We start from the raw sequence: 14,208 nt of genomic DNA, 5'->3' as shown, positions 1-14,208 counted from the left end.
TTTCACACTCAAAGAAAATAACCAGATGAGTTCTTTTATTGAGGCTCCTGAAATATTAATTTATACGACTTAAAAGCAGTGCAGATAAGACCACATGCCTAGTTGTACTCTTGTGAATACCAAAGACATACAGTTACAAAGATGAAAGGTGAGTCAGGAACTAAATGTATGCCACCAGGCAATTGTGTCACATTAAACATTCACAGCTTTATGGGAAACAGATAAGGATATTACTACTGAATGGGAGTCCCAGAGTAGTTACCTTATGGAGCTTTCAGTGTCAACCATTACTCTGAAAAAATGATGCTCTACAAAATTTAAAACATCTTAAACTAAATGCTTACCCCGTTAATGCACACTTGTGTATGCCTGTTACAATCTGTAAAGTTGGGCTTGGGATCAGACGCTGGACAGAGAGCTGTGAAGCCATTGCATATCCCTTCCTTTGCGCAGTCAGAATCATCCCGACACTTCTCAGACTTTGACTTGAATGCACACTGTGCTGTACAGCAGGGTCCTTGACTTGGACTAGAAGAAGTGTTAAATGATCAAATAAAGTAAATCAATTGGTTATGGGCCTGGCTTTCACATCACCTTAAATGGTTAAGTACCTTACTGGAACACAAGTTCAAACATTACTAGTAACAAACATTCTAGCAAGTGTAAGAAGATGATTAAGTATCTGGTTCCCACAGTAAAAAACACTTCCCTCAGCATTCTTAATCAGCCCTTTGTGAAGTAAATTCAGGGATAGGAAACTTTTCAGTGTTTTTTTCCACAACTATATAACATTAGTCAATTTACATGTTTCTGTACTAGAGATATGATGCACAGACTAACCATCTAAAAAAAATGATGCAAACTATAGCCTAGTGCCTGTTATCATGACTGCATTTGACAAGTGAAATAACTATGACACTAAGTCACAAAAGCCTACATGCCCTACATTACCTAAATATTGTAAAGTTAAGATTCTATTTGGATAGCCAAGTTTTCAAAATTAGGAACTAAATGATATGTAGTTTAAGGAGCAGCATTTTCACACTCTTTTCCAGTACCCAAATCACTAAATTATGAATTGTTCCAATTGTCAACAACAGAAGAATAACAATAGAACAAAGCAGGGCAAATTTCCATAGCCATATGGATTTCTTGACATCAGCATTAATTCTGTCCTAATGACTATGGGTTACCCTGCAGGCATGTTCACATCAAGGGGGTTGGCAATCAGATACCTGCAATGCTTCCCAGGCTTCAGCTTGCATTTCTTCCCCTCTGGCTGGTTTGCATCAAAGCAGCACTCATCTTTACACTGGTCACTGTAGCCACAGTCACATTCCTCACCTTGCTCCACCATTCCATTTCCACATATGGGCTGGCCAGATTCTAAAGAAAGATGAGCACAATATACACACATTAATTTTTTTCAAAATTTACAAACTCAGGGTTGGAGAGATAGCTTGACTGTTTATTTAAGAACACTTGCTGCCCTTTCTGAGGACCTGGTTTCAGTTCCCAGCATCCACAAGGCTTTCACAACTGTCTATAACTTAAAATTCAGGGGAATCTGACACCATCTTCTGGCCTCTAAGGGAATCACGCTCACACATGATGCAGACATACATGCAGGCAAAACACCACATACATAAAAAGTAAACTTCACAAATTCTTTAGAGCTTTACCAAAAAGAAAAAATTTGATGAGTAAGTAAGGCCAAAAAACAGAATTTGAAAATCAGGAGCAGGAGACCTGTTTTTAGTAAGGGCAGTGCTACTAACCAACAACACAATCTTAGCATGCAATTCCCTTTGGGGGCCTCTGTTTCTGCACATTGAGAGTACTAACTTCATGGGTCCTTCTTATGTTCTTTACAGAACTAGTAACTTGCTATTTAGGCCACAATACAGTTGAGTTTTGCTGACTACACGTGTATGCCATAGATATGCCAATAAAGTTAGTGTTTCTCAACCGAGAGAAAAGAAGTAAACCAGTCTGTTACAGAAAACTTCAAACTTTATAAAAGTAGTAGGAAAACAAGCACAATGACCTCCCATGTATCCTTTTGTCTTACTTATTCCAAACCATTTTTATTCTGTAGCATTTTGAAATCACACTTAATATATTGTTTTGTAAATACTTCAGGCTACATCTCTAAATGATAAACCTTTTATAAACTTAACTATATTATCATTATCATAGCTAATAAAATCAGGAAGATGCTTAATAGCTAAGCATCTATTAGCCAATCAATGCTCAAATTTCCTGAACTATCTCTTTACAGTTGGTTACTAAATCAATTTCCAAACAAGGCTCTAACTCCACCCCGTCCCTCATAGTTGCTTTAGATGATAAATCTCAAGCTATTTTACTATAGAATAGGTTCATCCTGTCTTTTTATTTTTACATCATTTATTTATTAAGGAAGTTGGATAATTTTAACCTATAGAGTAACTCACTTTTAAGAAATGATCATAATATTACCAGTAAGAACTTTTAAATGTACTTTATTCTTTTTCTTGCTAGACCAAGCTCCTTAAGAGAAGGAATATGGATTAATTATTAATACACTTTCTGTAGTCCCAAGCAGGCTAACAGTATGAGGACAGATCTTAGATAATTAGAGTTAGAAAGTCTGGCCTAAATATTGATAGATAATTTCAATATATTTCCTCAACTTCTAAAGTTCTCATTGAAACTTAAAATTAGAAGAGTGACTTCAATCCCCAGTAACACTAAAACAAATGATAGGGGGTGGGAGTGGGGGTGAGGAATGCTACTCTTTGTGAGATCACAAAATCACCCCATGACATTTTCATTTACTGGGAATGACAAGTATCAAATGCCTTCATTTTCTAGTAAGCAAAACTAACTTCCAAGGAGCTCATGACTTGCTAGAGGCCATATACTCCAATATGATCAAACAGATGAAGCCTGGGGTTCTTGGATCTTAAATCTTAGGTTCTAAGCCAGACAGTGGTATTGCATGCCTTTAATCCCAGCACTCAGGAGGCAGAGGCAGGTGGATCTAAGTGAGTTTGAGGCCAGCCTGGTCTACAAAGCTACACAAAGAAACTCTGTTTCAAAAAGACAAAAACAAAACAAAGTTAGGCTCTTCTCTTTCTAATGCACCATTTCGGACTTTAAAATGGGAATTAAATAACTAGAAGGGAATCCACACCCAGCATAGGAACCTCACTTACAGCCCAGGTATGTGAAAATCACTCCAGGAAGACAGGTTTTACATTTATCAAGTTCTTTCTTAATTCACTAAAGAAATCTTAGCAGTCACTGAAACTCTAGCCTACTATCTGATCTTATATGGTGTCTTTGGACTCTACAACTAGAACATACATACTAAGTAAAAACAATGACTTTTAAAAAGCTAGTATAACTTTATAATTCATGTGACATGTAATTCAAGAGAAAAGGTCAGAAAATGCATGTGCAGTATCTGACACACAATGTTTTTCCAAATAGCTATCAATTGATACATTCATTTTTACAATCACCTTCAAAGTTTACTGTGAAAATGCTTATCATCTACAAGGCATTTCTACATGAAGAACTGACAGAAGTGACAGAAAACAACCACTGATGACAGTAACAAATATTAGCATCAATGTCAATCTACACTTTGTGGGGAAAGCCATAAAAGAAAAAGCCGGAGACTCCGTGACAAAGATAAAGAAATACACTACAGGCTGGAAGAAAGAGTCCAGCATAGTAGTGTACAACTATAATCTATCATTCAAAACATAAAAACAAGGAAGATTGGGTACTACAGGAAGAACAACCAAAAACTCCCCTAGTTAGCTGACAAATCACCAATCATTATATGAAGCAATCTCAAAACTCAATGAACAAAACAAAACAAAAAAACAAACATACTATGTAAACAGCTGTGAAACATGAATAGACCATGTCATCAGAGAAGATAGACAGCTAATAATCAGTGAAAAAGTTCATCACTGTAATCAGAGAAATATAAAATAAAACAAGGAACTACTACTTCAATCCTACCAGAACAGTTTAATCAAAAAATAGTGAATATGCTAATTTCAGATTCTGATGATGATGCTGATGATAAGACAGACTAGTCATAAGCAGATCGTGAGAGTATAAAGTAGTACAGCCACCCTGGAAAGCAGTTTAGGAATTTTGTAGAAAACAAAACAAGTGATCACTGTATGGTCTATTAACTAGATGTACGGTGTTTATCAAAAGAATAAAAAAAAATATGTTCACATGAAAAACCTACACATGAGTTTTATAGATATTCAATTGACAAGAGCAAAACCTTGCATATAGCCAGCCCAGCTGTTTTTAGCAGGTGAATGACTAAACAAACCATTATATATATCAAGGAGTAACTTCTTGGCAACAGAATGGACAAACTACTGATAAAGTCTGGATGAATCTTTAGCGAATTATTCTAAGTAAACAAGGGCATTCCCTAAAGATTATACACTCTACAATTTCAACTATACATTTCCAGAAGGATAGTATTTCAGAAATGGAAACAAGATTAGTGGGATGGGCAGGGAACAAGAGACAGCTAGATGAGGTTATGAGCAGACAACACTGAATATCCTTGTCCTGATAGACTGTTCTGGATCTTGTCTATGGTGGTAGGATATAAAACTACATATGTAAATCAAATTAATAAAAAGAAGCAAACACTCTGAGAAGATAGGAATAAAGAGTGTGGCATGTGCATTGATGACATCACACTGATGATACTGTCCACCTGCAAGGCATTACTAATGGAGACACTAGATGAAGGTGCTAAGTACTTACTGTTTATTGTAACTGCATGTGATGTATGTGAATCTATAATTATCCCAATAAAACTGTACTGAAAACAAAAGGACAGACTTATCTGGAAGTCGTCCTCAATTCATCAACCCTTCTTTGGATATTTTTATATATAAAAGTGACTGTTACTCAATATTTGCATTCAAGGATTTATAATCTTGTGGAAAAGGAGGATATACAAAACAACTGTAAGAGTAGGCAGAATATCTGGAATCTGATAAATGCCACAAGAGAGATATATACAGCTGAATTTAAGACCAAAATGTGGTATGCTTACACAGTGGAATATTGTTTACCCTTTAAAAGGAGTGGAGTTTTGGTACATGTTATTATAGGGGTGAATCCTCAAAATCTTATGCTAAGAAAAACAAGCTGAACACAAAAGAACATACACTGTATGAGTACCCTGTGTGTCCACTGACAGAAACAATGAGTAAACTAGACTCAGTTCTATAACACTGTTGTTTAGCAACAGGAACAAAACATTGTAATGAACCTTGAATCATATTGGAGTTAAAAGTGAAATTCCATAAAGGAAAAAGCTATGAATTCCATTTGTATGAAATCTTAAAACAGGCAAACCAACCTCTAGTTAAACAATCAACTAGCAGTTGCTTCTGGAGACTGGCTGCAAAGTGGAATAAAGAATTTCTAGACTAACAAAAATGTTCTATATCTTCACAGCTGCTTAGTTTACACAGGAAACTGCCATTTGCCAAATTCATCAAATGGTACAATTAAGACTTGTGTACTTGATCTGACAGAGGGCTGATCTCATACATATATCTTAAGAAAGTAGACATCAAAATACCAAATAATCCAATTTAAAAAATGGTGTATAGAGAACTCTCAATAGAAGAATATCAAATGGCCAAAAGACATTTAAGGAATTGGTCAACATCCTTTGCCATCAGGGAATTGTAAACCAAAACAACTCGGAGATACCATCTTATACCTGTCAGAATGGCTAAGATCAAAAACACTGATGACAGTGTATGTTGGAGAGGATGTGAAACAATGGGAACACTCCTGCACTGCTGGTGGGAGTGCAAACTTGTACAGCCACTTTGGAAATCAGTTTAGCAATTTCTCAGAAAATTGGGAATCAATCTACCCCAAGACTCAGCAATACAACTCTTGGGCATCTACCCAAAGGATGTTCAATCACACCACAAGGACACTTGCTCAGCTATGTTCATAGCAACATTATTTATAGTAGCCAGAACTTGGAGACAACCTAAATGCCCTTCAACCAAAGAACAGATAAAGAAAATATGGTACACTTACACGTATTACTCAGTGGTTTTAAAAAAAATGACAACATGAAATCTGCAGGCAAATGGACAGAACTAGAAAAAAAATCATCCTGAGTGAGGTAACCCAAACAAACCCACAAAGACAAACATGGTATGTACTTACTCGAAAGTAGATATTATGTACTCACTCATATATGGATTTTAGACACAGAGCAAAGGATCACCAGATTACATTTCCCGCTGCCAGAGAAGCTAGTAAACAAGGAGGACCCTAAGAGAGACATACATGGTCTATCAAAGAAGGGAAAAGGGACAAAATCTCCTGAGCAAATGAGGGGGGTGGCAGTGAGTGAAGAGGGAGTTAGGAGAAAGAGCAGGGGAGAAGAGGAGGGGAGAGGAGAACATGAGGGAGATTGAATTGGGATAGCAATAGAGAACAAGAAAAGAGATAGCACAATAGAGGGGGCCATTATAGGTTGAAGAGAAATCTGGCACTAGGAAAATGTCCAGAGATCTACAAGGATGACTCCAACTAACAATCTGAGTAACAGTGGAGAGACTACTTTAAATGCCCTTCCCTGATAATGATATTGATGACCACCCTAGAGCCTTCATCTAGTAGATGATGGAAGCAGAAACAGACACCCACAGCTAAACACTGAGCTGAACTCCTGGAATTCAGTTGCAGAGAGGGAGGAGTGATGAGCAAAGGGGTCAAGACCAGGCTGGAGAAACCCACAGAGATAGCTGACCTGAACAAGGGGGAGCTCATGGACCCCCCCCCAGACTGATAGCAGGGAAACCAGCACAAGACTGACCCAGATCCCCTGAATGTGAGTCTCAGTTAGGAGGCCTGGCCAGACCTCTGACAGTGGAATCAGGATGTATCCCTGGTGTATGAAAGGACTTTGGGAGCACATTCTCCATGGAGGGATAATCCCTTAGCCTAGAGAGAGGAGAGAGGGCCTAGGCCCTACCCCAAATTACTTGACAGATTTTGATAAACCCCCTGGAAGGCCTCATCCTCCCTGGAGAGTGGATGGGGGATGGGATGGGGGGTTGGGAGGTCATGGGAGGTTGGGAGGGAGAGGGAACTGGGTTCGATATGTAAAATAAGAAAAAAATATAAAAATAAAATGCAGAAATGCTGGGTTAAAAAAAATAAAGTGAATATTAGATGCAATGTAAAGGATAACCAGGATACAATCCACAGTCCCAGAGAAGCTAGGTAACAAGGAGGACCCTAAGAGGGACAAATGGATCACCCTCGGGGCAGGATACAATCCACAGTCCCAGAGAAGCTAGGTAACAAGGAGGACCCTAAGAGGGACAAATGGATCACCCTCGGGGAGGGAAATAGATGAGATCTCCTGGGCAAAGTGGGGGTTGGAAAAGGGGATAGAGAATGGGAACATGAGGAATGGGGATAGTTGAGTTGGGGGAAGGAGGAAGAAGGAGAGCAATGAAAGAGATATCATGATAGAAGGGGCCTTTATGAGGTTATAGGGAGAAACCTGATGCCAGGGAAACTCCCAGGAATCGACAAGAATGACCCAGTCCTAGCAGTAGTGGAGAGGGTACCTGTACTGGCCTTCCCCTGTATTTAGATTAATAACTACCCTAACTGTCATCATAGACTTGAGCCAGTAACTGATGGAAGCAGATGCAGAGATCCATAGCCAAGGACTGGTCTGAGCTCAGGGAGTCCACTTGGAGGGAGGGGGGATTACATGAGCAAGGGGGTGGTGTGTATGTGTGTGTGTGTGTGTGTGTGTGTGTGTGTGTGTGTGTGTGTGTGTGTTTACAAGATCATGGGGGAAACCACAGAGACACCTGACCTGAGTTTTATGGGAGCTCAGACTCCAGACCAACAGTTAGGGAGCCTGCATGGGACTGACTTAGGCCCTCTGCACGTGGGTGACAGTCATGTAGCTTGGTCTGTCTGTGGAGTCCCTAGCAGTGGGAGCAGCATCTGTCCCTAGTGCATGAGCTGGCTTTTTGGAACCTGTTTCCCTATGGTGTGATGCCTTGCTCAACCTTGATGCAGGGGGAGAAATTTGCCTCAACTGAATGTGCCATGGGAGGCCTTACTCTTTCTGAGGAGTGGATGGGACTTGGGGGGAGAGCAGAAACAGGAGGAGAGGAGGGAGGGGAAACTGTGGTTGGTATGTAAAATAAATTAAAAAATAAAAAAGATTTGTATACTTTACATATCCCTGTTTACTGCAGCACTATCCACAACAGCTAACCCATGGAACCAACCTGGGTATTCAACAAGAGGAACAGATGAAGAAAGTTCACATATACACACTTAGGATTTTTCTTGTTTTGTTTTGTTTTTGTCTCTTTCTCTCTTTTTGCTTTGTTGTTGTTGTTTGGTTTGAGACAAGGTCTTGCTGTGTAGCTCTGACTGGCGTGGGGCCTGCTATGTAGACCAGGCTGTCCTCCTGCCTCCCGAGTGCCAGGATTAAAGGTGTGCACTATCATAACCATACAGCACATACACAACTGAGTTGGTTTCAGATATGAGGAGTGCAATTTTTTTTGTTGTTTGCAGGAAAATAGATACAACTGGAGATAATCATATTAAGTAAAGTAAGCCAATGTCATAAAACAAGTATCATGCTGTCTTCTCATTTCTGGTTCCTAGGTTTTATACAAATCCTTTAAACCATGTACATATATGTGACAAGAAAGTAGAAGAAAAACTACCTAGGAGACAATTTGAGAAAGGGAGGATAAGAGGTATGTAGTAAATATGCTCAATGTTCAGTTCAATGTCATATACACACATACACACACACACACAAAAACTCAGAATGTGCAATTCACCTATGAAAGAAATGGAGGGGGGGAGAACCTCAAACAATAGTGAATGCTAACTAATGAGATATAAGCTAAAGTGTTTAAGAGTAAAGTACTCTGCCATCTGCAACTCAGTTCCAAAGGGGCAAACACAATTCTAAGTATTTGATGAAGCAAATCAGCAAGATCTTAACTGGAAAACATAGGTGGGAAATGTTCTTAGAGTAGATCCTTTCTAATTTTCTGCATGTCTAAAAATCTTGGGCTGGGAAGATGACTCATCAGGGAAAGGCATTTACCACCAAGTCTGACAAGCTAGATTCAATCCTCAGAACCCACATGGTGAAAGGAAAGAATTGACTCCAGCAAGTTGTCTTCTGACCTCCACATACATGCCATGAAGTGTGAAAAAAGTTAATAATTAAAATATTGGAAATATACATACCAACAAAACAGTTGTTTCTCTTCTTCTCAAGTACTTGGCTTATGTTTCTAATACTGCAGAGTGAAAATTTGTTGTTGTTAAGTTTGTCCCCAGATGTTGCTCTTGCATACATGATGTAATTGCCATTTTCTTTTTGTCCTAAGTTCTTAGACTCTCCTGGTGTGCACTCTGTTCCAGAATCATGCTGCCAAATAGAATATGATGTTACAATAATAGGAAGTAAAACAGGGTTTCCAGGTCATCTGCTTAAGTGGAATTTTCTCATCAGAAGAACAGTGGAAGTCACATACTTTCCTTAAGGAAGGATCTAACTATTGCCTAGGATGGTGAGTTAGGAAAACCACTTGCTCTGTCAGGGGCCACAGTCGGCAGAAAAGAAAGAAAACTGAAGGTCTAAACAAACTATCTCAGAGCTTTATATGGACTAGAACTGAGCATACACCATCATAACAACTACTGAAAAGATGCCTTTAAGGCTGGCAGTAATAATATAGATTGCTTAGCATTCACTAAAATACATGGTAAATTACAAGCTAAAACTGGTTCAGTAAGGCAGAGATGAAACTGAAACCCAAGACCAGTGCTGGGGACAACAGACAGTAACACTTAGGGCAGTGGCAGCTTCCTTATGAGTCAGTGCAAATGATAGCTGAGTAAAATGTTCATTGGAGACAGAAACACAAGTTTTACTGTTAAATGAAATTAAGAAAACTCAAGGCATGAGATCAAAATACTACACTATACAATAAAGAGGAGACAGTTTTGTGTATGAGCACATGTACAGAAGTGGTTTTGATTCCAGTAATTTACCTAGGTATCAAAGGCATCAGAAGGGCTGCCTGAATGAAGCAGCAAACCCCAGCAGCACCTGCTTTCCTAATATGCACTAAAACAACAAGCCCAGGATTTGGTAGGAGCCTCAGTGGGAAAGAGCACTTTTTGGCATGCAAGAAGACCTACCTCTGTACAAATTTCAGGACCCACATAAAAAGGCCAGGCACAGAACCAGGGAGATGGCTCAGGGGACAAAGGTGCTTATCATCAAGCACCTTTGGCAACTTATATTTGATCCTCTGAACCCAAATGCAAGTAGCTGTCCTCTGACCTCTACTAATATGCTGTGGCAAACAAGTGAACATACACACACACACACACACACACACACAGAGAGAGAGAGAGAGAGAGAGAGAGAGAGAGAGAGAGAGAGAGAGAGAGAGAGAGAAAATGTAATAGCAATTTTAAGAAAAAAATTAAAACGCAGACATGGCCATGTTTATCTTATCTGCAACAACCTCATTGCTGGAATACAGAAACAGACACCAGGAGTTCACTAGATAACCAGTCTAGCCCAGATGGCAAGCTTCTAGTTCAGAGAGCCTGTCTCAAGGCACTAATGCAAAGAGTGACTGAGGAAGACACTCACCATCTTCCTCTGACTTCTGAATGTACACACAAATGTGCATACTCAGGTGCACAAACACACACACACACACACACACACACACACACACACACAATACCCTCAATACACACTCACACACCTGAAGCAAACCTCATACACAATGTCCTCGAGTAATTAAGGTACTCATCATTGCAAGAGGCAAAATGTTAGGTACTAAAATGGCAGTTATATTTAAGTGAATCTTGGTTTGAATACCCAACAACCCCATTCTCTACAGGCAAATAATAAATACCAAGTCACTTTGATTTTTATATTTCCTCATCAGAGAACTCTATTTACATCTTACTTTTCCTGATACTGCCCTAATTTTCTCCTGAGTCCAGATTCAGCCTCTAGCAACTACTTTCTCTGTACACAGTATTACCTTGCTTCATGTTTCTGCTCCTTACACTTCAATTTGGTTTCTGATTAAGTATGGTACTAGCAAGAGTTCATCATCCAAATTCAGAAACAGGAAAAAAAAATTACAGAACTGCATAGTTCTTAATGTGATTATAGAATCACTTGCTAACTTTCAAGGCAGTAAATATTAGAGTACCCAGTTCTACATCAAAGTACTAAAATATTCAAACCTATACAGATGACATTTTGCAAGAGTTACATTCTTAAAAACAGAAAATTGTGATCTACCCACCCAGTCTTATACCATTCAAGAATGGTGTAACAGATCTCACCAATGGCTATAGAAGGAGAAACAATTTGTAAACAAGGATGCTAACTACTTGCCACTTTAGATACAGGAACAAAACTATCCAACAAAGAAGTAAACAAGACCTTCCCACTCCCCTGACACACACATATACACAAAAGACTACCTTGACTGAAAGCCAAAAGGATTGAGAGTTAAAATTAAGAGTAAAATTTCACAAGTATACTACAACTTCAATTAGAAAAGAAAACAACAAAAACTACTTCCTAAATTCATAAAATACATTTTGAGGAATAGATTGTAATCCCACCATTAAAGAGGCTGAGGCAGAGAGATCACAAGTTTGAGGTCAGCTTAGGCTATCCAGTGAAAACCTATTAAAACAAAAAAAGAGAGAAAGAAAGGAGCAAATATTCATAGAAAATTCATAAAAATATTTAAGAATATATAAGAAAGCAATTATAATCTACTGCCCACAACTATTGACATTTTGGTCTATTTTCTATGCATTCTGCCATGTGTATAATGTTTATATATGTCTCATCGTGACAGTGTCAGATAAGTACTGAAGAGTCTAATGACTGCAAAGCATGTCATGGTAGCAGTTAAAAGCACTTGCTGTTCTTGCAGAAGATCTGGGATCAGTTCTCAGTACCCACATGATAGCTTACAACCATCCATAAACTCCAGTTCCAAGGGTTCTGACACTTTTGTGGTACACAGACATACATGTAAACAAAACACTTATACATATAAAGATAATTTAAAAAAAAAAGATTTCAAGGTAAGTAGGCTGAAATAGGAAATTAATTAAAATTAAAAAGTGAGATGAGATAGCACACAATGTATACTTTGAACTGAATTATGCCAAGGCCTAAATACAGGATGAGGAAAGCTTATCAGCGTATCATTACACAACAGAAGTCAGAGTGGATTGATTAGAGCTAGATCTGCACAAAAACCACTCTGCTAAAAGCAGAAATATATCAGATTTCTCATACAGGACCTTTCTCATTTGTGATTACATTCTACAACAAAGCTTACAAAGCAGTTTACAAGTAAACAATAAATATTTGAGATAAGAAAAGTGAACATAAAGAATAATGTAAACCTCCTGGAGAATGTAACATTATGTGGCTCAGAAACATAGCAGGAAGGAAGCAGGCAGAAAGATTTCAGAGAGAGATGTCAAGGTGGACAGGCTTGGAAGTTGATGATTCCAGCTCATCTATAAATCACTCAATAAATACTTAGTAAGTATCTACCATGTATATATGTGATAGAATTAACAACATGCACAAAGAAAGGGTGTGGTTAAGCATGGTAAGGTCATTAAAATAGTCAAGTAAGAGAGGAAAAGGTTAACAAAGCAGACAAGGAACAAGAGCCAAATTATCTATTAAACAATTCATAAAATAAATGCTAATTTACTAAAAGCAACTCACTGGCAATCAGATAAAGATTAAGATGAGAAGTAAGGGGACTGTGGAGATGTGGCTCAGCAAGCAAAGTGTCACCCAAGTATGAAGACATGAGCTTAGATCCCCAGAATCCACATCAAAGTTGAACAAGACCAAGCAAAGTGTCACCCAAGTATGAAGACATGAACTTAGATCCCCAGAATCCACATCAAAGTTGAACAAGACCATATGTGGGCAGTTAGACAGATACCAGGGGTTTACAAGCCAACCAATCAGACTAGCTAAAAAGGAAAGCTCGGTGTATCAGAAATTTATCATAAGAAAATGTAAAGTACCAATCTATTTCCACAATAGAAAATATACTCAAGTAAATCACAATATTACTTTAACATAAGCATAGCTAAAAGGCCATCATGCAATTTACTAAATTACTAAAAGGAGACTCATTCCAAAGAAATTTGAGTGTATTACATGTTAGTGACTGTTTCAGAAAAAGCAAATATAGATAGATAACCTTCTGTCTGAATAAGCCAGACTGAGCCAGGCATGGCTGAAGCATCCCTGTATTCACAGAACTTGGGAAGCAAGAACAGGACGATCAGGAATTAACAACTGACTAGGCTACATGAGACCCTATCTCAAAACTCCCCTTCCACACACAAAGAAGTCAGAAAAAACTCTGTTTTCACAGAATTCTCATTTTCAGTATAGTTAATTACACCACTCTGCTTTGGCATATTAACACTAAACATTCATTTGTACATTACTTATACAAAAAATATCACTAGAGATAAAAGTCAAACTAATCACTTTTTAAATTTTTTAATAATTAGGCAGTACTTACTGGAGATCCAAAGTTATGTCCAACTTCATGAGCAAAAGTAATATGAGAGACTTTGGGAGGCACATGAGAGCCATAGTTCTGAACAGTAATAATGCCAGTATTCAAAGACTTCTTCTTGCCATCTGAATACAACTTGCTTTTCTCACATATTCCTCCAGAGCTTCCTAATTCAGATTTGTAAAAAATAATAAAATAAAAACAATAAATTAGTTATCTGTTCCCCTACCAAAAAAAATAGGTAAATAGTAAACAAAATCATTATATGGAGTTAAAACATTTATATTTTTCAATTTAAAATAGAAGTGGTACCTAAGTGACTCAAATACTCCAACGTTCCCATGATCTAAAATTTGAAAATATCATTTAAAATAAAATGATAATGTTACTTGCAAAGAAATGCCAGGATTGATTACACAATCATTACATGTTTTTCAGATTCAAAAGTTCTCAATTTTTTTGCTGCCAATAACATAGCAAAACATTTCTACTTCCTTTAAATTTGAGTAAGTCC

The 14,208-nt window shown here is 38.0% G+C and overlaps 1 protein-coding gene across 1 annotated transcript in view; it reads right to left on the bottom strand.

Annotated features, from left to right (window-relative positions):
* Adam10 (ADAM metallopeptidase domain 10) overlaps positions 1–14,208 on the bottom strand; it is a 98,867-nt gene that overhangs the window by 13,629 nt on the left and 71,030 nt on the right. The window contains exons 9-12 of the mRNA XM_051197908.1: positions 13,698–13,861; positions 9,322–9,505; positions 1,236–1,386; positions 345–528 (exon numbers count right to left, since the gene is read on the bottom strand). Of these exons, the coding sequence (XP_051053865.1) occupies positions 345–528; positions 1,236–1,386; positions 9,322–9,505; positions 13,698–13,861 (683 nt within the window). The remainder of the gene's footprint in view (positions 1–344; positions 529–1,235; positions 1,387–9,321; positions 9,506–13,697; positions 13,862–14,208) is intronic.

The sequence above is a fragment of the Phodopus roborovskii genome, unplaced genomic scaffold (assembly GCF_943737965.1).
Source record: "Phodopus roborovskii unplaced genomic scaffold, PHOROB, whole genome shotgun sequence".
NCBI classification, from domain to species: Eukaryota; Metazoa; Chordata; class Mammalia; order Rodentia; family Cricetidae; genus Phodopus; species Phodopus roborovskii.
This window is presented reverse-complemented; position numbering and strand designations above follow the sequence as displayed.